The following is a 24556-nucleotide window of genomic DNA, read 5'->3' on the forward strand; positions in this document are numbered from 1 at the left end:
ACATATCACAGTGCGTTGCAACACTAGCAGTGCACCATTCTCATTACATGGCACCACACGGATCAGCAAAAGTTTCATTGGATGCTGCTGCTGCTGCTCGTAGCAGTGGCACAGAGCAAAGGCTGTATCCAAGAAACCCGGCTGCACCAGCCATGGTAAGCCGGCAAACGCCAAACATCACACCATTGCGTTGTTTTCTCCTCGGGATAATTTGGTAGCTTTTCGAGACCGAGGCTCAAACCCATTTTCCATTCATCAAAGGGAAATACCAGATGTTTGGTACAAGAAAGCTATGATCATCAAGAATTTGATATGCTAAACCATAGGAAACAACACTCAGATATGTAATGGATATGGTTATCCTGTAGGGGAAAAGTCAAATAGTCTATAACTAAGAATGACGAGGTCGAAGATTCGCATTCAAAGAAACCTTCCTGAAATAGTAAAATTTGCTGACCTCGCTCATGAGACCATCGCATGTTAATTTTAAACCCATAGTGATTTTCGGGAGAATGCCGCATAATGCTTGCACATCTGGCATTGCTCTATGAGAAGGACCTTCGGAACTGACACCATAGTGTTCTCCCAGTGCTTTCAAGTTTACTAGACCTATATTTCCTGCAAGAGAAAAGAAAAATCTTCTTAAATGCTTTAGATAAACGATAAAAGGCAATTAAAACAAAAATATGCGATCAACATTCCACGTGCACTGTTCAAATAATAGCACCAAATGTGATCAACTGAGTTGTGGCACTGAATTCATACACAACATCACAACAGAAATACTTTCAATCTAATACTATGTGCAGATAGAAAGAGGTTGTAGTCTTTAAAAGACCCAAACAGTGCCAAAAAAAAAAGAACTGCTGCAATTGTCTTAACAGGTGCTAGCAAATATTATATGGTCCAAGAGGTACGTTAGAGTGACCAACAACATACCATCTGATTTCTTCAACTTCCTTGCTAAACAAAGACTGTCAACAAACAGCCAGTCTGCAGGAACTTGGGCTGAACAACGTTCAAACTCTTGCATAACAAAAGGGATATCGAATTGTTTTGCATTGTGAGCAACCCATAGAATTGGCTTGCCAGGAGCTTGGCAACTTTGAACATATGCACTATTGGAAGTGTTACGATTGGAGAAGGGAAGAAGAGAGTGAACTGTCCAATCGTATTGAAGGAGGCCCTTTGGGCATATATAGAGAGTACATGAGGGAACCCTAGACTATAGGAAATGACTCTAATACCCTTAACACCCCCCCTCAAATGCAACGTGAATACAATGTCGTTGCATTTGAAGAGTGGTACTAAGTACATGAGTTGAAAGAAACACTAATACATGACTAATACATCCAAAGTCCTAAAACAACAAAGATGTCGTTGAAGGGTGCAGCTCCTGAACATGTCTTGTAGAACGATCTCCTCCACAAGTGGTGAACAACCAAGTCTTCACAAACCAGTACATCGACTCTTCGACGGGAAGCTTGCTTTGGAGACTTTAAACTTGACAATGTGTGAGATGTGTCAAATCAAACCAAATGGATGATGGATAAGCCACTGCTGCAAGACGGCAAGCAGTGCACTGCTGCAAAACGGCAGGCAGTGAGACAATGTCATGATGACAACAAATATGGCCTTTGGTCATGACGTGTAGCAAGACGGCTACGAAAGAGACCAAGAGGCAAGGTCGCATCAAGAACGATAAGATTAGCTAAATCGACGTGACTTAGCCAACCATAATATGAAGGATAATTGGTCGATTGACAAAGATTATGTGGACTGGCACAGCTTCTATGAATTTTGAGCATGAAATTGGACTTGGATTGATAGTACTAGAACTGGCATGACTGAGATGGTAACTGGACACGAGACAAGAACACTTGATATAGCAGTAGATACTAGTAGCAGCAGACAGATAGCAGCAGCGACAAAATATGGAGATGACATACTGGCACAACACGGCAAACTGAAAAACATATGGATGAACTTGGATGAACAAGCGAAACATGAAACTTGAATAGAAGGTACCAGCAGCAGCAAGCAACAAGCAAAAGATGAATTTCAGGTGGACTGAGATGCAAGTGGACAGCGATGGGCAAGTGCAGAGGCCATGCGAAGGCGCTGAAGATGAGCAGACCTCAGCAGCAATAAAGGAACCAGGCACGGGCGGCTCCCTCTGGCTACTGAAACAGAGTACAGGCTGAGCTCCTCCCCCTGCAACGGACGAACGGCGAAGAGCAGCATGGCAGAGCAGAGGCGGACAGCCGCTCACCCCCCTTCCAGTGCGCGAGGATGAGTGGGTCGGGGATGAGCCGAAGCGGGGCCTGCTGCTCTGCAACGGGCAGAGCAGGACACCGTGACGGGCGGCGCGACGGCGGACGGGCGGGAGCGGACGGACGGCGATGTGCTGCTACTGCTGAAGAAGGTGTGGCCGCGGATCCGCGACGGGCGGACGAGGAGGAGGTACGGAGCGGACAGAGCGGACGATGGCCGCGACGGGCCGCGCCGTTGCCGGGGACGGAGAGGAGTCGGCGAAGACGGTGACGACGGGCCGCCGCGGATCTGAGACGGACGGCCGGCGGAGGAGACGGAGCGGCGACAGGACGGGCCGCAACGGGGCGGAGACGATGCGCCGGCGAAGGAGGCGGAGCGGCGACGGGACGACGGTGCGGCAGCCGGATCCGCGACCTGCTGATCCGGCGCGGATGGAAGACGATGCCGACGGCAACGGGAGCGGACGGATCCCGTCATGGGAAAAAAAAATGGGTACGTCTGCTGCTGCTTCGACTCGATCTACGATTTGGGTTTGGGGGTCGAAGGAGATGCTGCCCCTAGGAGCAGATCGATGCTCCCAGGGGCAGCGCAGCGGAGACGGAGAGTGGAGGACCGGATCGAACTAAGGCTGTGATACCATGTTACGAAAGAGAAAAGGGAGAATGGATCAGTTGTATTGAGGCCCATAGGGGTGCATATATAGAGAGTACATGAGGGAACCCTAGACTATAGGAAATGACTCTAATACCCTTAACAGGAAGTACATCGCTGAACCTATGGTAATCAAATTAAAAAACATATATGGGTGAGCAAAATATTGAGTTACCTGTTAACGAACAGAAAACACATTTAATAAATTTTCATTACAAAGGCTTTAAACCTTCATTTGCACAGAGAGTCAGCAAATAACCTCTTATAATAAAAACCTTTACTAGCTGCCAAAAGAAAAAAAAATGAATGATCAAACTTACTTTCTGTTCATGTTTAGGAATGAAGAAATTGGAACTTGAGAGTATATCTCCTAAGGCTGATGCATGGTGATATCTTAACAATTGGATTTCAGTGCACAAGACATGCTTCTGATGAGCTAACAACACTTCGCTAACAAAAATATATCAAGGAAACTTACAAAAGATGAATGCTTTACAAAAATCTACCAAATCTTTGAAACAAATCTAGGTCATGACACCATCATGAACACAATAGAGCTACCAAGAACACAAGCCACATAATAGTTAATAATTAAACTTGCCTCCATGTGGTAACAACAATTTGCATTAGTTGTAAATAACAAGATACAGTTTCTTTAACAGGATGCAATCAAGATACTGGGCAGTTATGCTATTTAGTAGAGGATGATGACTTTACCTAATAAAAAATAATGATGCTGAAAGAATAGTACATCCTATAAACTAAACCACACCAAAACTACATATGACATCTCACTGAAAGAAAGTGAATAATTGATAACTCTATTGGAATTATTTTCTGAAACAAACAGCCTTTTGTGATTTCACAATGATCTGAACGAGCTGTGAAGTTCAGAGAACAACACCGGAATTGATGTTCACTAGTCATTTTACATTTATCTTCAAATATCAGTGTCTATACACACAGGCCGGGGGTTGGGGGGGGTTCAAGAATAGCATAGGTATAGGGAAGAGCAACACACCTTGGGACATCAGGCCTGCAGACCAATTCAGTGGTAATCTTGTTGGCTTCTGCAGCATATCTGGGAACATTCCATTCAGGACGAATGAGAGTCTCAAATGTGCAAGTCTTTCCTCCAGAAAGGTCTAGGAGTGCAAACTCAATGATTCTATGATCCGCGTGGAGAAGACCAGTAGTCTCAATACCGAAGAAGAGAATAGTTGCAGGTTGGTCATGTTCAGAAGTTGGTTGAAGCCAGTGGCGAAATTGCAGGAATACATGAAGCTGAGTCAGTTTTATGCCAACTAGCTGTCTCTGTAAGCTTCGTTGTGAAATGTCGCTTCTCATAGCTTCCAGGCTGAAGCAATTTCTCATATGAAAATCCAGCATGTTGCTTGAGAAACCTAACTGGACAGCTGCTCTGTATGTTGTTCCTCAGCAGATTGAAGCGGAGACCCAGTGACAATTTGCGAGAGATGTGTACTTCGAATCAACACGCAAAATGGTTATCCTTTGGCTTAGGTGAACCGCATCACACCTGTACCTGTATATGCAAGGATATCAATTCATAGTTCCTAGTAGAATCATCACAGAGATTAGTGTATGGAAAATGGTAACAGACTTGGATTAAAAATTAATCAAATAATTTTTGCAGTGACCGGGAGTAACATTTGAAGTCTGGACATCTGATGATCTGAAGTTATAGGATTAGATTGAGTCAATTGATCCACATCAAGGTATTCATAACATAATCAAGAAGTTCAATTCTAGTGATGAAATGAAAAGTATTTCTAGATATCGCTAAGCTTGTTATTGAATGTGGAATTGCTTTAACTCATTTTACAAGCCAGACTACAAGAGATCCAAAAGTAGCACTCAGCACATCAAATCTAGAGGCCTCTGTAGCATTACGAAATTGCAACAAAGTAAACGCCACCCACACATCCAATCGAGTATCCTCTACTTTGAACACTTATATCTCTTAAAAAGGTGGTGACCTTGCCTAAGATTTTTTTTTTCTGTTTTGCACATCAAGCGTTACTCCGGGAATGACTCTAGAGTCTGGATGCTTAGGTCAATAACACCCAGCATCATCTTTCATATACCTTTCAGAACCCATAATCCCCTCCTACGACACTTCTCCTCGAAATACTACACCTTGGCCAAATTTATGCGGCTCGACCCGCGAGCACCCCTTACGGCCTTACCAGAATCCTCCAAATCCCCCCGCGAAAAAGGTGATACCTATTTCCCCCAAATCACCCGGCTCTAGCTTCACTGACTCTTGCATCTAAACGCCCCACCCGGTCCCCAATCCAATTCACTACGCGCGAACGCTGGAGCATACGCATAGCACGAGAGGAAAGGGAATGCTAGTGGGGTGCATCCAACAGAGTAGAGGAGGAGGCGCTTACCAGTTAGGACACGCCCATCGCGGAGGCCGCGCCCCCTTCCGCCGTAGTCGTCGCCGCCGGCGGGGAAGGGGTTAGAGTAACTTCCTATTTCATACTAGACTTATATATGTACTGTACAGAATAGCAGCTTCGTCTGCACATGTACTGTATCATAACCTTATGACCCTGCAGTAATATGGTGCTTGTTCTGTATCAGCTGAGAGCCTTGTTACAATTTTTCTATCTTCGAGAACATTTGTTCATTATGCTGGTTTAAAGAACTGAAACATTTTGATTGGCCAAATACCCTCAAAACTTCACTTGCACAGAAATAGGACAAAACGACGACCGAGAGGCCTACGCGGCTCGCTGGGGCGGGGCGCTCTCGCCGCAGTGGAGCCATGGGATAGGTGTCGGCCGTCCCAAAATAATTGCATATCTATAATTTAAAATTTGTTCTATAAAATATAGCTATTTTGACTCCACTATCATAAAAGACAAGAGTATTCGGAGTCTTTAAAAAAACAAGACAATATCCACATTCTTCTCACAAGAGACAAGATACTATCCGGATTCTTCTCACAAAAAAACAAGAGATAAAAGACAAGAGTATCCGGAGTCTTTAAAAAAACAAGACAATATCCATATTCTTCTCACAAGAGACAAGATACTATCCGGATTCTTCTCACAAAAAAACAAGAGGTATTTTTGTAATTTCACATCATATATTGATTTGTTTGTCCGGTCTTAGATGTGCAAATATTATGGGACGGAGGGAGTATTGCCCAGGATCGTGTTACTATCATGCCAAAATGCTAATGAACGACACTACACAAGATGCCATGACACTCCAATTTCAGGCCGAGAAAAAGCTCCCTCCTGGGTGCCTGATGGTATATCAACGTTGATAACACTTCCAGTTTCTGGACGGCTTGCTATCTCGCAAGTCAGCTCAGCTGAAAAGGTGACGCACCCGCTGCTTCAGTATTGCCGGAGAGGCGAGAGGCCATACCACGTGCACCCTCCAGATGTTCAGTGCACCCTCCAGATGCGCAGCTACTTCAGGAACACCACCATCGCCCCACACATCCGCACGACCACAAACCTAATAGAGAATTTGATGTCAGATGCATTTGTGTTCACAAAGATGTTAGGAGCACCTTGGATGTATACCTGCCGATACAGTCTGAGATGGCATGATACGTGAAAGTCTTTGGTTATAATGGGCGTCATGCTGGAATGCTGAATCAATTGACATATCAAAAGGAGAAAATTATATGTTCTGTGGGACTATACTTCCGTACTTCAGGATGAACTTGACAGTTTAGTCAACCTAAGGTTTACCAACTTGAGCTTAAAAGCTCTTTCTTTGGTGAAGTTCGATCCTGACAGCACACACATTACAGAACACCATACTATTTTTCTTTGGTGGATTTCAGTTCGGCAACGGGCCTCCGTGGGTTTCAGGGGGCTCTTTGTGGGAAGAAGAATGTGGATCACCACGGCCCAAGTCCAACATCCGAATCTGTGCGGAATTTCTCGAAACTGAGGCCCTCAAAGTTCCAGTAAAAAAAAAAAGAGGCCCTCAAAGTTCTCCCGGCCCACGAGAGCCTCAGCCGTCGGATCACACCTCCCCAAACCCTAGCCACCAATCCCCACCTACATAACCCGCCCTTCCCCCTCCCCTCGCCCGCCGCCGCCTGCGCCCACCTCCGACCTCCACTCACCCCGCGTCCTCCCTCTCGCGCACAGGCACAGCTCGTCGAGGTAAGGTAAGCCGCCGCGCCGCACGCCGTTGCCGCCCTCGCCATTCGCCGCGCGTTTCGATCTTTGGCTGAGCCGTGTTTCGGTTGGTCTGTGGCCGTGCAGATGTCGTCCGAGGCGGCGAAGGTGGCTGTGCCGGAGTCGGTGCTCCGCAAGCAGAAGCGCGAGGAGCAGTGGGCGGCCGACAAGAAGGAGAAGGCCCTGGTCGAGAAGAAGAAGTCCGTCGAGACCCGCAAGCTCATCTTCACCCGCGCCAAGCAGTACGCCGAGGAGTACGAGGCGCAGGTCAGATCGCTGATCCGCTCTATCTTATACATTGCAACTGAATGGACATTCGTTCGTGCGGCATGGTATCCTGTTGCATTGTTGAAATTTAGTTTTGGTCTGGCTGGTTGGTGACTTTGTATAAACCGATCTAGGGTGAGAGCGAAGCGAATGTGACTCTTACGTAGGTGGAATTGCTTGCTTTGCTAATTTTCTAGCCAGTAATGCATGCGCTGAACTAATTTACGACGCGAGTTTGATATGGTTATGTTGTGAGACATGCTCAAGCCCAAGCAATTTGGAATACATTGACGAAACATCACGGTTATCCACTTCTGGAGCAATCTAGTACAGTTGGTTTTATCATTTAATTACTATGGTCTAATTTGATTTTATAAGTGGATTGCTCTCTTGTTTCTTCTAGAATGTACAACCAATGCCATTAAGATGCTTTCTATTCAATGATGAAATAGATAATGTGTCATATATTTACTTATGTGGGTTTTGGGAGCAGGAGAAGGAGCTGGTGCAGCTTAAGCGTGAGGCCCGGTTGAAGGGTGGTTTCTATGTCAGTCCTGAGGCAAAGCTGCTGTTTGTGATCCGCATCCGTGGGTACGACACCTATTCACGTCTATGTGATAACTATATTGATGTTGATGATGTATCATTTATGAATTTTATGCTCTTGTTTGATAGTAATTTTGTTAAACTGCAGTATCAATGCCATGCACCCGAAGACCAGGAAGATCTTGCAGCTTTTGCGTTTGAGGCAGGTGGGTTTGCTGACAAGCTGGTTTTGCAATTGCATCTGCTTTTTGATATATTTTTGGTTCATATAAAACTGAACATTTAATTTTGTAGATCTTCAATGGTGTGTTCCTGAAGGTCAACAAGGCTACCATTAACATGCTGCGCAGGGTTGAGCCTTATGTTGCATATGGGTAAGGTTTCTTTGAGTTAATACACGTGTAGCTCTTGCTGCTTATTATGGTTGTTCTCTGGGAAAGTGCACAGTTTAAAAATCTCATACTGTTATTTGTTGCTTGGGTGAATTTACAATGGCGCGGACGTGCGGTCTATGTAACAATACTAAATTGTACCTCAGACCCCATGCTTCATCAAGGTTGTGTATGTTGCTTCAGTAGGTTCTTTTGTTAGAATATTCCAGATAGGCACTTGGAACAATTGCTTGTAATGTATGTTGGTAGTATTGTGATACAGATGCTTTGCATTCAAAAAATAACATAGCATGCTAGCAAACAAGTTCAGGCATCCAGGACCTTGAGTAGTTTGAGCAGATTAGCTTGGTGACCTTACAAGAGTTTTTGATGACCTAACCAGATAAAACTTGATTTGTTTAGGTACCCGAACTTGAAGAGCGTCAGGGAGCTGATCTACAAGCGGGGCTATGGAAAACTCAACAAGCAGAGGATTCCTCTGTCAAACAACCAAGTCATTGAGGAAGTATACTATCTTAAGCACTCAGCCTCTGGTTCTTGTTTTATGAAATTTGATTTTATCTTACAACCTAATGATGATCATCACCATTTTTTACAGGGCTTGGGTAAGCACAACATCATCTGCATTGAGGATCTTGTTCATGAGATCATGACTGTTGGCCCGCACTTCAAGGAGGCGAACAACTTCCTTTGGCCCTTCAAGTTGAAGGCACCACTGGGAGGTCTGAAGAAGAAGAGAAACCACTATGTTGAGGGTGGTGACGCCGGTAACCGTGAGAACTACATCAATGAGCTCATCAAAAGGATGAACTAGGTTCACGAGCATATTGTAGTGGGCCCTTTGGAAGGAGACATTCTGTGCTATCCTATTTTACATTAGGAAGATGGATTGTGGATGAATATGCATGCAATTTTGATGTTTGGAACTAGGTGTGTATGGAAGAAATCTGACCTTTTAATTGGGAGGTTTGGAATTTTATTTAATGTCTTTCGCATCCTGAGGTGTGAATATTGCTCGAGTGGCCAGTTTGAAAAATTATCTGCAAACTGGCTTAGCTTATTTCTGTGGAAATGCTCGTTCTGCTCTGATTCTTTTCAAGTGGAGGTATTAAGCTATTCAATATAGCCACTGCTGGTTGTGATTCTGAAACCATCCCAAATTATTTTATTGTAAATTGCATTACGTGTACAATTGCCGTTTGTGCGGACCTGCTAGCGTTGAAGCCAACTTGCGTCTGTATTACTTAAACATTTCATCAATCTTGCCATGATTTGTTGCATCCGTGAAGCCGAAAAATGAACTGCTTTCCTGCTTTGCAGGTGTAGGCAGCGCTCCCATGCGTTTGATTTTGAGCGCCTGGGGCTGAGGTCGCTGCCTAGCCAGCGAGCTGCCTGCCAGGGCTTGATCCAAACAATCATGCTTGGCGGAGCTCAAATTTATGGGTATCTGCAATCGAGCTTGAGATCAAGACATCAATGTGGAAAATATCAAAAGTGTTTCTGAATTTTGAGCTTGTTTGCAATTGGAATAGCTAGTTGAACGTGTCCATGTACGCCGACTACCTTACGCAAAACATAGCCCAGCACGGCCCGGCCGACCCGACCTCCTCAAGGAGTTCGAGCTGGAGATAAGACATCAATGTGGAAAATGTCAGAAGTGTTTCTGAATTTCGAGTTTGCAAGTGGAATAGCTAGTTGAACGTGTCCATGTACGCCGACTACCTTACGCAAAAACATAGCCCAGCATGGCCCGGCCGACCCGACCTCCACAAGGAGATCTCGGTCACCTATCCACCAGGGCCAACCACCTCTGCAAGTCTACACCCACCACCGGTTAGGCCAAATTTCATGACATCGAATATCAATAATTTTGCTGACATGGCAAAGAGAGAGAAGGATAGGGTTTCATAGGGTGTGAAGAGAGTTTCATTGCCATGAAACTCATCTGGCATAGTTACCTAGTTCTCAGTCTAAATAACTATGTCCGTAAAACTCCCACTGAGACTGGCTTTACGTGCGATGACCCATCTCTCTCGGCAGCCGGCCAACGGCCGCCGACCCTGGATCGCCAGTCGACAGGTGGTCACGTACAGCAGCCATGGCATCCGCGGAGGTTCCTCCGTGTAGCTTCTGCTCGCCTCCAGTTCAAGCATAGCCTGATTCGCCGTAGCGCAGCCACATTTCATCCCCCCAGGCCTGCGCCGCTTGCTCTTGCTGACTACTCCACTCAGCTAGTCAGTTGGAGAATGACCGATCAAAGGGCGGACAATATTTGAATAACCGTCCACCCTAGCCAGTATATCAAATAACGACAACCTCGCAAATCTTGGCATCCTCTCCCAGCTCTCCTTGAAGCCTTGCAGCCGCCCAAGCATGCATTGATTAGGGTTGGTCTTCTTCACGATGCCAGAGAGCTACCCGCCGCCACTTGCTTGATCCTGTCTTCTTCTTTCTAGAGGCCCGAAGCCGCCCTATCTTTCATTGAGCAAGAGCAGCTCACCCTTGGGTCGTGAAGCAGGGGGCGGAAGACCGGGACCTGGTGAGTGGTGGCCATGGCAGTTCGCACACATGCATAGCGCACAGCCACGCATCGATGCTCTGTTGAGATGTACAGTCGTTTGAGTGATTGTCTCCATGGAATCACCTAGCATGTATTAGTTAGTATTAGATTAAGTCCTGAATCACGAATTCAGGATATCATTAAAAATCACAACTCAATTGCGCCAATGCTAAATGCTCTACCATCATGAGCTTTCGAGAAGCAAAACAACCATTCACATTATTTGCAGTGCTAGCTACTTAGAACTTGTTCCCCTCGAATGTGGCATGACAACGAAGAGACATCATGCATGTTTGCATATTTTTTCTTAAACAAATATTATTATTATTTATATTAAACAAATATTAGATATTAAATTAAAGATTTAAAAGAAAAAATATCTTTATCATTTGGTCTCACTTCTTGTTGTGTATACTTTTATCTGGCTCCACTTGGTTTTTATAAATGGTGTACAGTCTTTTGTAGCATTTATCTCCTCTATCACATTTTTCTCACTAGATGATACTCCTTTATCGTGTAGTTTTTATGCTATTACTTTATATGTCCTTTCTAGCAATTTAATTTCCTCGATGTAACACTGATACAGCCATGTTGTATTATAACCATTCTATTATCTTCTTACGACATACTCCGTGACATTCAAATCAAATAATTGAAAAACTTATATAATCACCACTTTAACCTATTAAACTCCATTCATATATTTAAAAACATTAAAGATAAAAGCCAATTTTTTACTTTATTCCTGAGTAGTCTATCTCACTAAGCCGTTATGCTATCACTTTATAAAGGTTCTAGTAGTCCTGCACAGACTCATTTAGTTCTAGCAATAAAGGTTCTTGTAGTTTTATAAAAGTTTGCTAACTCGATGCGGTTAGTAGCAATATTTAAAATAGCGGGCTAAACCATTTAGCGGTTGGTGTTTGTAAAGCTTAATAAATGCTATAGCGAGTTATAGCCTAATTAATCCATTTACCGGTTCTCTAAATAGATTGGCACCCTTAAGCTTTACAACGGCTTCTGAGCAGCTATACCAAAATACTGTGAGAACATTACATGAACACATTACAAATGTTGATAAATTGAACCCTATACCCACACTACATGAGCACATTACACGAAAACAAATTTTCACTTAGACAGTAATATAAGATACCAAATCTATATAGGAATTCAACTCTTTATTTACTATACTTACACTCTTTGTGTGGCCACCCAATCATGACACTACTATACTACATGGAAACATTGCATCTCCTACTTGAGATCCTTATACCATGATGTGGTAAGAGGGGGGTGGAACACCTCTATTTACATCTCTATTTATATGACTCCATGGTTCATAAGATTTTCTCAGTGTCCATGTTCTACACAATTTTTTACAAAATATCTAACTCTATAATTTTCCTCATACTTATCTAACCATACAAATATCTAATTTCTTGAATATTCCATATTTCATCATGAAATAGGGTAACCATGGTTCATGCATACTCTCCAATCTTCTAGAAATTTCTCACAATTATACATTTCTACTTCAGCACCGTGCATAAACTATGAGTATTTTTGTATATAAACATGAAATCAAGAAAAATTCATTTACTGAAATACGTCTTGAATTTCATTTCCTTGTTACATCGTTGATGAAACACTAAATTTTGTAAAAGATGAAATTCAATACTAAACTAATAATAAATACGAAACACTAGTTATATGGTTTAGCTGACTAAATAACCCTTAATTTAGCAATTATAGTGGGATTTAGCTGGCTATTAGCCGATTTAGTCTTTTAGAGCTAAGAGATGGATATCCTAACTTTTCATCTACCAAAGACTATAGCGGCCTATAGCGGTGGCTATAGTTAGCTATTTAGAACCTTGAGCCAGCCGATTGCGGAGCACCAAGGCCCTCAGTTTGGTAGTTTGACAAGGAAGACGACCTCGGTGCGCCTAATCTGGACCGCAGAGGTCCGATCGGACAGCCTCTAGTACCTAGGGGAGGACGGTATTTGAAATACCGTCCACCAGGATAGTATTCGAGATGCGCCGCCTCCGCTTCATGGCGTCCCTCATCGGGGCGCCGCTGCGCGTCGAGCCCTCCCCTGCGTCCCTCCCGTTCTCCTAGCAGCCGTGCAACCACCCTTCAGCTTGCATAGAGTACGCATGGTAGTGTCACCAAGGGGTGCTCGCACAGGGTTCGCGCCTCTTGGACTTCATGCCGAGTCTCGCTAGAGCGCCAACGGGCACCGGCAGCTCCTTCCTCCCATCTCCTTTGTCCCACCTTCACAGCAGAATGTAGAACTGAAAATTAATTTGGATACATGTAGAGCAGTGATTGTCGATGCAGATCAACCAATCAAAGTTCTGAAACTGACGGCGCAACAAAAAGACATGCAGCTCTATAAATGCAGTCAAAATTAGACTATTTAACATTTTAACTTAGAATAAAGTACCATGCTTCATTTCAGGATGGAGGGAGTAACTTGTTGGGGTTTTCTGCGCCATGATTCATCTCTTGTTCTTGGGAAGCTGAAGCCTCGAAGGCACATGGCGGATGTATCTGCCGGCCCATACTAGCCATTCCGTTTGGGTTTGAGTCGGACCCCTTTCTGCTCCGTTACCGTGTTGATGCTATCTCGGGCCACGTACATGCCAAACTCTCGCATCACAGACTAAATTTGATGTTCCAATCCGACCGATCTGAGTTGCTGAGTAGTTTGGCGTGTGTTGATGCCCCAATACGACCTGTCGGTGTTGTTCTTGTATTTTTCTTTTTTCTTTTTGCTTGGTTATGACATTCCTAGGGATATAGCCTTGAGTGTTGTTCGTTAAAAAAACATCAGGAACTAACCTGCAATAAAATGTGTGAACGTGCCCTATGCTCATTCACACCGTGAGAACTCGGAGGTGATGCGGCAGGGCCAGTGTAGCCAGAGAAGGAGTACTAGTCTTTCGCCAATCGCTGGGTGCAGTACCATCACGAGTTTCACGCTCGGTACAGGGTGTGTTTAGATCCACGAAATTTTAGGAGAAAATGTCACATCGGACACTGTAGTACACTGTAGCATTTTTCGTTTGTTTGTGGTAAATATTGTCCTACCATGACCTAACTAGGCTCAAAAGATTCGTCTCGCAACGTACATCAAAACTATACAATTAATTTTTTATTTACCTACATTTAGTATTCCATGCATGTGTTATTTGTTATATTTAATGTTTCGATGTGATAGAGATCTGAAAACAGCCATTTTTTCCTTCCATCTTCTGTTGTGTCAGCTATGGTTACCATGTGAATACACCGGCGGATACAGCTTGCCTGCCTTGTTTCTCGACGTTGACCACCGCAGGAAACAAGACCTTTCCTGCCCGACATGAGATCGCTAGAATGGCTGTGTTTAGTGTTTAGATTCAAAATTTCTCTCTCCAAACTTCACTATTCACCTATCACATTAAATTTTTTGCCTCATGCATGGAGCGTTAAATGTAGATAAATAAAAAACTAATTGTATAGTTTTGATGTACACGACGAGACGAATCTTTTGAGCCTAGTTAGGTCACGATAGGACAACAATTATCACAAACAAACAAAAAGTGCTACAATGTGCTACAGTGTCCGATGTGACCCTTTTACCACTGTTTTACGAATCTAAACACAGCCAATGTGTTGAGCTTGAAGCATGTCGGCGACGGCGACCTCTAATGTCGGTTTGTGCAGTTTGGTAATTCGGCCGGCCGCTGCAGTGCACGATGTTACATTTTTGGTCGCTTTCAGCCTCTGAGAGTTGAGCAAGCCAAATAGAGTAGTGCTACCAGCCGCGGCACCCTGTAACGAACATGGCCCTATTAAGACTATTTCAAATAAATTTTGTGATCGATTGATAACATATTCAATGGGACTAATGAGTTTGTTGAGTGAACATATTTAGATCCCAAAGATAAAGTAAAAAGTCTTAGCAAAGCAAAATATGAAGAAAGAACTCAAGTGTATGTTGAATTGGACGGTTATGCAAAAAATCAGTAGCACTTGTTCTTTCTATGACCCTGCACCGGTCTTTCCGACAAGCATCGGTTTAACCGATGTCTAAAACTTGTTCAAATGAGATGGACTTCAGCAGAATCTTGTACAGAATTTCATAAGATTTCCAAAGAGTACAAGATCATCAAAATCGGAGTTCGGAGTAAAAAGTTATGGTCAAAACACGAAGAAGCTGATTTCTATGTGGCACCGGTTAAACCGATGCCTATCACCGATTATTCCGATGCTCAAAATTTAGTCAAATGAGTTGGACTTTAGCAGAATCTTGTAGAGAATTTCACAAGCTTTTCAAAGAGTATAAGATCATCCAAATCGGAGTTCGGAGTAAAAAATTATGGCCAAAATATGAAGCACCTTGAATCTGATTCCTATAACCACCAGAAATTCTGATGCTACTAAAAAAGGCATCGGTGCAATGCACCGTACTATTATCCATAGAGCATGTTTTTTATCCCAAAAAATTCCTTTAGCACCGAATAAACTGTTGCTAGCACCGGATATTCCGATAGTACCATATTTCAGCTACAGAAACTCGTCGGAAAGGGCCAACGGCTAGTTCAAGCTATTAGTGACCGGTTAAACCGATGACTAGGCACCAGTTAGATCGATGCTTACACGGAAATGCCCCCAACGGCTACAAACGGCAACTTCGAGTTTGTGGGCTATATATATGGCATTCCCCGGCCATTTTGGAGTCGCTGGAGTTCCTAGAAGCCTCATACACATTCAAGAACACCTTCAAGCCAACCCAAGTGCATATTGATCAAATTCTTAGGCATAGCACAAGCTTTATGAGTGTTAGTGCTAGGATTAGCTCTTTAGAGAGTGTGAGAGTAAGGTGTTGTGCCTTGTGGCCGGTTCTAAAGTAAACCAACAAGTATTTCGGTACGCCGGCCCCTTGGAGCATTTGGTGGCTCACCGGCACGTCATTGACCCTCTGTCTTGGTGTGGACTGTGGAGCGATGACGACAACCTTATACAGGGGATGTGGAGACCCCCTCTCTTTTGTGGGCAAGCTCCTTAGTGGAAAGCGGAATCAAGGTGATCGTGATTGTGTTCACGGAAGAGACTTGATTGTCGGGAAGCGATATTCTTCGTGAGTGCTTTAACAACGTGGATGTAGGAGCGCCTTTGTGGCAATTTGAATCACGGGATAAATCTTCGTGTCGAGAGTTTGCTTTCTCTCATCCCTCCTTTAAGCTTCCGCATTTCATATTGCAATCTTTGTGCCTTTAGTTTCATATAGTAGTATTTTGATAGGATTGGCTATAAGTTGCTAAACTTTTTTGGGATGAGGGTTTTACTCTAGAAAAACCATAGTTGCACGTATAGATAGCAAGTTTTAGATAGCAAGTTTTAGATTAAGTTTTTGTGCAAATTAGTTGGAGACATAGATTAAAGTTTTAAAATACCTAATTCACCCCTTTCCCCTATTAGGTTAGAGCAACCGATCACTTTCATGCCCTTTGTCAGTCAGGATAAGTTGGGCACCCGATCGTCTCCATGGATGATTGCTCGTATCAGCATTGGCGAAGACTGCCTGCAGTTTCCCTGACAAAAAATCAGAAGGACAAACATTCCGCCGGCAGTTCACTGCAGTCTGCAGCTGGCATTTCGAAGCAGTGATGGCTTTCTTCAGCAAGTGCAATACGATTCTCAGTTCCAAACACCTATTTCCACCCATGGTCCATGGTTCAAGTCTCAACATTTAAGTTTTTGTGAAGATTTTGTAAATCACATTGAACAAGCAAATTGGCCTATATTACTAAATTTTGCTAGCATCCTTCAACTTTGGCAGAAGAGTTACCCAACCACATTATTAGCCTGAATGGCTTGTAACATTTGTTCACGAGAAGCAGCATATCAATGCAATGTTTCAAGAACACACCCACCACCTACGACATGAGCAACTGCAGCATGGTAAAGCCTACTGCATGCCTCTCGCTCCCCTAATATAGAAAAATACATGCATGCTGCATTGCCGCGCCCACACAAGCTATCTCATGATCCAGTTATTATCTAGCTTGTAATCAACATTGACATGGTGGAGCTCGCCATGAAATTTAGGTGGGGCACAATATAGACGATATTTAGTTACCATGAACATTTGCATTAAATTAACTAAATAGATTATTTATATGACAATATAACATGAAAAAGATTAGAATGTACCTCGCTCACGTCCATGCCTGCGGCCAACGTTAGCATCGCTCATCTGCTCATTCAGACATTCCCGCCACCATCCCCCGGCCCTACCCCGACCTGGACCCCATCCTCCTGCAGCGCTCATGTACATCTACAGACTGGCGCAGCAGCACAGCCACAGCGGGCTGGCAGTGGCAGGCGGCAGCTGCAGGGGCGCGGGCGCCCTTTGGTCTGCAGCTAGGGCCAGTGGCGCCCTGCTATGGCCAGCAGTGATGCGAGGCAGACAACGGGGTTATTCCCCTCCCAGAGAACAAATTTCTGCTTTGTAGTTCGATAGCGCGCCGCCATGCCAGAGGGGAGGAAGAGTAGGAAGAGCAGAGGAGCAGGGGCTCTCCGTCGGCGGTAGGTGGGGCAGCTGCCCCACCCTACCGCAGGGGGAGCTTTTTTATAAACTATAAAATTACATTTCATTTTGTGGTTATAATTTGTAACGAATATGGCACCATTTATGCCATTTCGAGTGATTTTGGTGATCGAATGACAACACAACACTTGTACTAATATGATTGTTAAGATGATCATTCTCAGACTTTTAGGTTCAAGTGATGACAAAGAGAAAGAGAAAATAGACGTAGCAAGGCCCGAAGGGCAGCCCCTACGGGGTAGTCGGAAGAACCGACGCCATGGTACTTTGGTGCAGAAGGGAGTCGAAGCCAAGTCAGCCTATAGGCACCGGTTGAACCGACGGGTCAAAATGGGGCATCGGTGCATTGGCCGTCCTTTGTACCAGAGGCGATGTCAGTGCCCAGAAAAAGTGTCTTCAGCACCGGTTCAACCGATGGGGCATCGGTGCATACCACCGGTGTAATGACGTCAGTGTCCAGGAGAAGATTCCTTCAGCACCGGTTGAACCGGTGAGGCATCGGTGCAAAGCATCGGTTCAACCGGTGGTCTCTGCGTCGGCCGTCAGGAGTCCAACGGCTACTTCGTGTTATGAGTGACCGGATGAACCGACGCTACCCCGCCAAGAGGCATCGGTTCTTCCGGTGGTACGCAGATTTTTAGCTAACCGTTGGAGCAACGGCTACAAGACTTGGTGACCTATATATACGTCTCACCCCGGCCATTTGAAGATTGCTGGAGTTGCTGGACATCCCACACACACCCAAGAACATCTCCAAGCCATACAAAAGCATCAAGATCATATTCTTAGCCCTTAGCACACTTTGAGAGTGTTGTGTAAATGATTAGCTCTTAGTGAGTGAGTTTGCAAGGCTTAGAGCCTTTGTGCTGTGGTTCATTAGTGAACCAAAACAAGAGCTTGGTGCGCCGGCACCTTGGAGCGTGGAGCTCGCCGGCAACGTCATCGACCCTCCGACTTGGTGTGGAGCGGCGACGACACCTTTGTGCGGGGGACGTGGAGACCCCCATCCTTTGTGGAGAAGCTCCTTAGTGGAACCCGGGGCCAAGGTGACCGTGATTGTGTTCACGGAAGAGACTTGGTGGCCGAGTAGCAATACTCTTAGTGAGTGCTACAACAACATGGATGTAGGTGTGCCTTTGTGGCTAACCGAACCATGGGATAAACACCCGCGTCAAGAGTTTGCTATCTCCTATCCCGCTCTTTAAGCTTCCGCATTTCATACTAGCAATTTGTGCGCCTTTACTTTCATAGAATAGTTTCTTGGTAGGAAAGGCTATAGGTTGCTAAACTCTTTTGGGATAGGGGTTTTACACTAGAACAACCTAGTTGCACATATTGATAGCATGTTTTAGTTTAAGTTTTGTGCAAACTAGTTGGAGCCATAGGTCTAAGTTTTTATTAGTGCCTAATTCACCCCCTCCCCCTCTTAGGCTAGAGCACCCGATCACTTTCAATTATCTCCCCCTTTTTGGTGATTGATGACAACACAATCAAAGCAAGCATAGATTTGCAAAAATTGACAAATTTAACCACTAGATACCAATTGAAATCAATTGAGAACCGCTTACGCTTTTTTGGATGTTTACCATCATCCAATAATAACTTGGCCTCCCCCTAAAACCATGATTCCCCCTTTGAACCTCCCCTTATGTTGATACTTCTCCCTCATGACTTGATTCACTTAGGTATTTCTCCCCCTTTGGGATATATTTCTTTTCCTTGAGAAAATACCTTGCTTTGATCTACATTTCTCCCTTTTTGGAATCAAATCACCTAAAAGGTCTTGTTCCTGAAAACAAGGTCTTGCGGCCGACACCAAGGCGATGCGGCTAAAAACAAGGTCTTGCGGCCGACACCAAGGCGATGCGGCTGGAGCGGCAGCTCCGGCGGTTGGAGCGAGGAGACCACCATGGACGCCCGTCCGCGGTGACAAGCGTGAGCGGACCCGGTTCTCGGAGGCGCTCATGGCCGTGCTGCTGCGCGCCTGCGCCTCGACGCCGTGCCGAGGCACTACTAGGCTGTGCGCGCGCGCCGCGACGTGAGAGCCACCGTGTCGTCAGCCTGCAGGAGGTGTTTGACGCCGTGGTCGTGGCGCAGCACCTGAGGCACAGACATACGTGGTACCGGCGTGCTTTTCATGCCTAGATTGTGTGCCGAGTGAGGAGCTTTGCGGAGCGTACTCCAGTAGACATTCCGCTTTCGCTGCGAGATATTGAGTGTTGTCCGTGCCAAGGATAGGTTACTTAGATGGTGGGACATGCTCAGCGCGGCGCCGGGAGATATCCCGAAAGTGTTGGATCTAGTTCCACCGTCATTGGAAAAGGCAGGCGTTTAAAAAAAATATCAGAACACCACTACCAAAAAGAAGAAGGTAAAAGCACAGCCGGGAAGAAGGATGGAGCGAGCCTATTCCAAACAATAGAGCTCAACATTTCCCAATTTTATATGTACTTCATAGAATGCTCAATATTTATATTATATTTTAAAGTCGATATATAATACAACCGACCAAATGCAGAAGAATAGTACACATCCAAGGAAATTTGAATACTTCTTTGAACCAATGGGCAAAACCAGTTATCCCTTTTGGGCATAAATGAAAATTTATGTTAAAGGATTGGCTAGAGCTAATTGGTTGTTCTTGGTGTATGCGGAATTGAAACATTAGGGCTTTATTTACATAGTCGATACATACAGGGTTTATTGGACAAGTTTTGTCAATGAGGTAAGACAAGACCCTACAGTTCACTTTTGTATCTTTAGCATTCCACTTCAGTCCACCTCCACAAGGGGAATTATGGATGAAGCAAATCAAGACAAACCGTGCATACTCCTTCCCAACCTTATGAACACAAAGCTTCTCTTATGATTTTCGCTACTTTCTTTAGTTTAGTGATGGATATCGTCTTAGAGAGTCTAAGCCCGCCGGATTTACATATATAAATACGGCAGTATCGGATCGGAACGGGCAGATTGATTACCAAACGTGCGTGCTAAAATTAGTGATTTATTAGGGCTTTCGGCACGTGCGTGGACGAGCCTGTCGCTTTCATGATTGAGATTTCAGAGAGGGCTCTGACCGACCAAACCTCGATCCATCTCCCCTACCTTTGCGCCCATGCCTGCGTCAGCATGCGCATTTCCTGATGAAAAGTCATGCGCATTTCCTGATGAAAAGTCAAGCAGAACTTGTCGCTGCAGCTAAACCTTACATGTTCTAGATCCAGCTACAGTAGCTACGAATCAAGCACATGGAATTTCATCGTGCTCTGATCAATGGTTGCCCATTTCTGAATTGGAGGAATAACCTTGGGCCTTCGGAGGATAATCCACAAGCATAACCATATGACCCTTTGGTGATCAGATTGGATAATCACCGAGCGCGAACAGTATCTGGTGTCCTCGTTCCTGGTGGTGCTGTGGAGCGTCGAAACGATGGCTCCGGTTCCAGTTCCAGCTGTTGGGCAGAGCCGACGAATCCATCGCCGCAGCCGGCAGCGCGGTCACAAGCACAGCTGAGTAGCTGACAGCGGCGCCGAATCCTGGTCCTGGCTTCTGGCCTGGGAAACTTCTGAATCGGATACGCGCAAATGACACGGGCAACCACTGGTCGGCTGCTGCTTTTGCTTTGCCTTGGCCCCTCTTGTCCCCTGGCGGCTTGGCGCGCCGGGAATCGTGTGGTCGGCAACTCCAGCGTGCCCCTCGTCGAGCATTGCTTTCTGCATGCACGCTGCAGAACACGACGCAACGTCTTTCTTAACAACTTCACGTGGATAATGTGTATATTTTCCTATAAAATTTGGTTAAATTTAAAGAAACGTCACTTAAGATAAAATTAAAATAATCACGTTACATTTTGATGACTTTGGCAGTTGGCACAACAGGTCTTGTTGTAACATGAGGGTCCAACCCTCTGATGAATACAGTTGAGTATCGGCATCCAGCAACAGGAAGAGAGCCAAAGTCATCGCATGGATAATCTCAGTCCATAGTGAGAACGAGAAGTCCTCCCGGCTTGAGATCACCACGAAGAAAGAAACAAATCACCGCAATTATTGAGTCACTGTTTGATTTAAAAATCACTCGGCAACCATTGATCCAGAAACTTACAGAAGTTACAGGACACCAACGGAAACTCGCAATTTTACTTATCCTAACCGAGAAATTGCTCTGCTGACTGCCGCTCAACACGTCACTCTGCTAATTACCACAATTTACAGGCAACTACAAGTCTAAGCGCTCCTGATGGTTACCCAGCGAGCCTAATCCCCCAGAACATTAAGCTGACAGAGCTTGAGCAGGGCTTCGGTGGCCGGCGGCCGGCGCCGGCGAGAGCGGTCAGCTGCTACCCACCTTACTACTACTAGCTGTAGAGGGTGACGAGGCGGCGGAGGCACCTGGTGCAGGAGTACTTGCGCTTGTTCTTGAGGCACAGCGGCAGGCCGAGGATCCGGCGCTCGCTGGTGGCCACCACGGCCCCGCCGCAGCGCGGGCACGCGCCGGACGCCTTGTGCGTGCCCACCACCCGCTCCTTCGCCGCGCCGCACAGCGCCCGCACCGCGCTCATCGCCATCGATTATCCTTATCGCAGACCCCAAGAAGCGGAAGCGGAACGTGATCGAGCAGAGGAAGACGAGGATGGGGTTGGGGGGTCGGCGTGGAGCGTTTCGGGATTCCTGGTTCCTGGAAGGTGCCCGGCCGGTTGGACGTATATATAGCGGACAAGCTGCAGACATACACAGGTCAGGTGGTGATGCTCGATGGGGTTTCCTTGTACTACTTGATGCTGCATGGCATGGCGTCCCCGAGACAGACAGGATCCGCGGACGGCCAGGGCTGTAGGCGCTCAACGCCGTAGGTTTTGGTTGTCTTTTTTTATGGTGGTCGTCCACAGGAATGGTCTTTCTGTACCTGTGTAGCTGTTTCTCTTTTTTTCCAAGAGAGTAACTGGTTTTTTCTACATGCAAAATCGGACAATCCTTTTTATTTTGTGGCGTGAAACCTGTACAGTCTATGATAATTCCAATTGTTAGTTGAAGAAATGCCAAAGGAAGCAGCCGTTGGTACAAAAACGATACCACGCACATATTAATTAGGGTTATTTACATTTCTCCCACTAGTCTAGCCACTCTCCTCAGTATTCCCCCTAGCTCACCCTCCTCCTCAGTTTTCCCCCTCCACCTCAAATTTGTGCTCAGATTTGCCATCACGGAAGACTTCCGTCCATCCTGCGGCCCGACAGGTGGGACCAAGGCGCGGGGCCCACACGTCAGCCCACCCAACCCTAGATCGCAGGCACCCAAACTAAATCGCAGGCACCCAATCCCATTTGGTCGATTCGAGGAGGCTCCGTCCCCGGCGGACCACTGCCGGCCTCCGCTCCCGCCGCCGCTCGTCCCCGGCGGACCGCTGCCGGCCTCCGCTCCCGCCGCCGCTCGTCCCCGGCGGACCGCTGCCGGCCTCCGCTCCCACCGCCGCACTGCACCGTCCCCGCGCGCTCCTCCCTGACCGACCGTGGCCGGCCTCCGTTGCCGCCGCCGCTCGGCCACGGCCGACAGCTCAAGCGCGGGCCTGCTGCAGCTCCCTGATGTAGGGTCGAGATGGCGGACTAGAGGGGGGGTGAATAGTCCTTTCTAAAACTAATTGCGCCGGCTAACCGAAACTTATGCGGAATTGAAACTATTCGCTTAGCCAAGACTTCACCCCTCTAACTAGAACTCTAAGGCACCTCCAAAAAGATCCTACACAAAGCAAATGGAGTGCCAAGCTAGTAAGAGCTCTCCTAACAATTCTAATGCCAAGTCATACAAGCCTAACCACTAGTACTTCACAAACCGGGGAGCTCCTACACAATTCTAATGAGCAAAAGCACAAAGCCAAACCTAAGCTCACTAGATGCTCAAGGACAAGGATACACAATCCAAATCCAAGAGCCCAACTTGCTTAGCTACACAATCTAAGCAAGAGCAACTAATTAAGCTACACAAGTTAACTAGTTACACTAGGATCTCTACTTCTAGCTACACAAGCAAGAAGATGATTAGCAAGCTACACAAGCTAACTAATCACTAGAGAGCAACTACACAAGCACAAGATATATATGAATGTAAATACAATACTTGTGATTTGGAGAATGAAAACCACCGAGAAGAGTAGACAAAGTTGACACGGTGATTTTTATCCCGAGGTTCACTTGATTGCCACCAAGCTAATCCCCGTTGAGACAAGCTCCAAGGTTGCCGCCGATCCTCTTGCTAGTGGTGACTCTCAAGTCACACTCTCCCACGTGGAGTGCTCACACCGAGCTCTAGCACATGATCCGGCCGAACCACTTGTTGCTCTTCACGTCTCGCTCAACTAGAGTTGCTCTTCGCGGCTCCCGCGGGGTGAGCACAATACCCCTCACAATCTCTTCTCCGGAGCACCGCACAATCTTCTTGCGGGCTTCAACGGAGCCTCTTGCCACCAAGCCGTCTAGGAGGTGGCAACCTCCAAGAGTAACAAGCACACCGGCTTGCAACACGATCACCTAGTGCCACTCGATGCAATCTCTCAAAGCAATCGCACTAGAATCGCTCTCTCACTCGATCGGATGATTACTATCAAGTTAGAGTGAGTAGAGGGCTCTCAAGCACTCTCACACATGGACACCAAGTCCCCAAGGTGCTAAGCCTCCACAAATGGCCGGCCACACCCTCTATTTATAGAGGGAGGCCCCAAACTAGCCGTTACACTCAAATCCCGTCAAAACTGAGTTTTCGCGGACTGTCCGCCTCACAAAAACCGGACCGTCCGCCATTCAAAACCAACGGCTAGAACTGCAATGATTATGTGTCAGAGTCGACCGTTAGAGCCCCGGGCGGACTGTCCGCGCCCATGGGGCGGACTGTCCGCGGTTCAAAACTTCGAACCAACCAATTTGCAAACGTCTCTGACTAAATCTAGAAGTTACCGGCGGACTGTCCGCTCCCCAGGGGCGGACTGTCCGCAGTTCAAAAGGTGAGCACACACAGAACCCGCAGTGTTTCTGTCCCAGAATTTTCAGTAGGAGGCGGACCGTCCGCCCCCAAGGACCGGACGGTCCGCA

The 24556-nt window shown here is 46.0% G+C and overlaps 2 protein-coding genes across 3 annotated transcripts; one reads left to right on the forward strand and one right to left on the reverse strand.

Moving 5' to 3' along the window:
- Window positions 1-215: 215 nt before the first annotated feature.
- LOC120640322 (exonuclease DPD1, chloroplastic/mitochondrial-like) lies at window positions 216-6328 on the reverse strand. The gene is made up of 8 exons (XM_039916164.1): window positions 6292-6328; window positions 4463-4468; window positions 4204-4407; window positions 3947-4151; window positions 3030-3048; window positions 2198-2205; window positions 940-1118; window positions 216-618 (listed from the first exon to the last, which is right to left on the reverse strand). The coding sequence occupies exons 1-8, from the start codon at window positions 6326-6328 to the stop codon at window positions 392-394; spliced, it is 885 nt and encodes a 294-aa protein (XP_039772098.1). The 3' UTR covers window positions 216-391.
- A 617-nt stretch (window positions 6329-6945) lies between these two features.
- On the forward strand, window positions 6946-9365 carry LOC120641692 (60S ribosomal protein L7-3-like). 2 transcript variants are annotated; one of them, XM_039917889.1, is made up of 7 exons: window positions 6946-7090; window positions 7188-7367; window positions 7861-7958; window positions 8062-8119; window positions 8208-8287; window positions 8708-8810; window positions 8904-9365. In XM_039917889.1, exons 2-7 carry the CDS (start codon window positions 7188-7190, stop codon window positions 9117-9119), a joined length of 735 nt encoding a protein of 244 aa, XP_039773823.1. In that variant the 5' UTR covers window positions 6946-7090; the 3' UTR covers window positions 9120-9365. The 2 variants fall into 2 exon arrangements, with proteins under 2 accessions (XP_039773823.1, XP_039773825.1); XM_039917891.1 differs by having other exon boundaries at window positions 6949-7085.
- Window positions 9366-24556: the final 15191 nt, after the last annotated feature.

This window comes from Panicum virgatum, chromosome 7K (genome assembly GCF_016808335.1).
Source record: "Panicum virgatum strain AP13 chromosome 7K, P.virgatum_v5, whole genome shotgun sequence".
NCBI lineage: Eukaryota > Viridiplantae > Streptophyta > Magnoliopsida > Poales > Poaceae > Panicum > Panicum virgatum.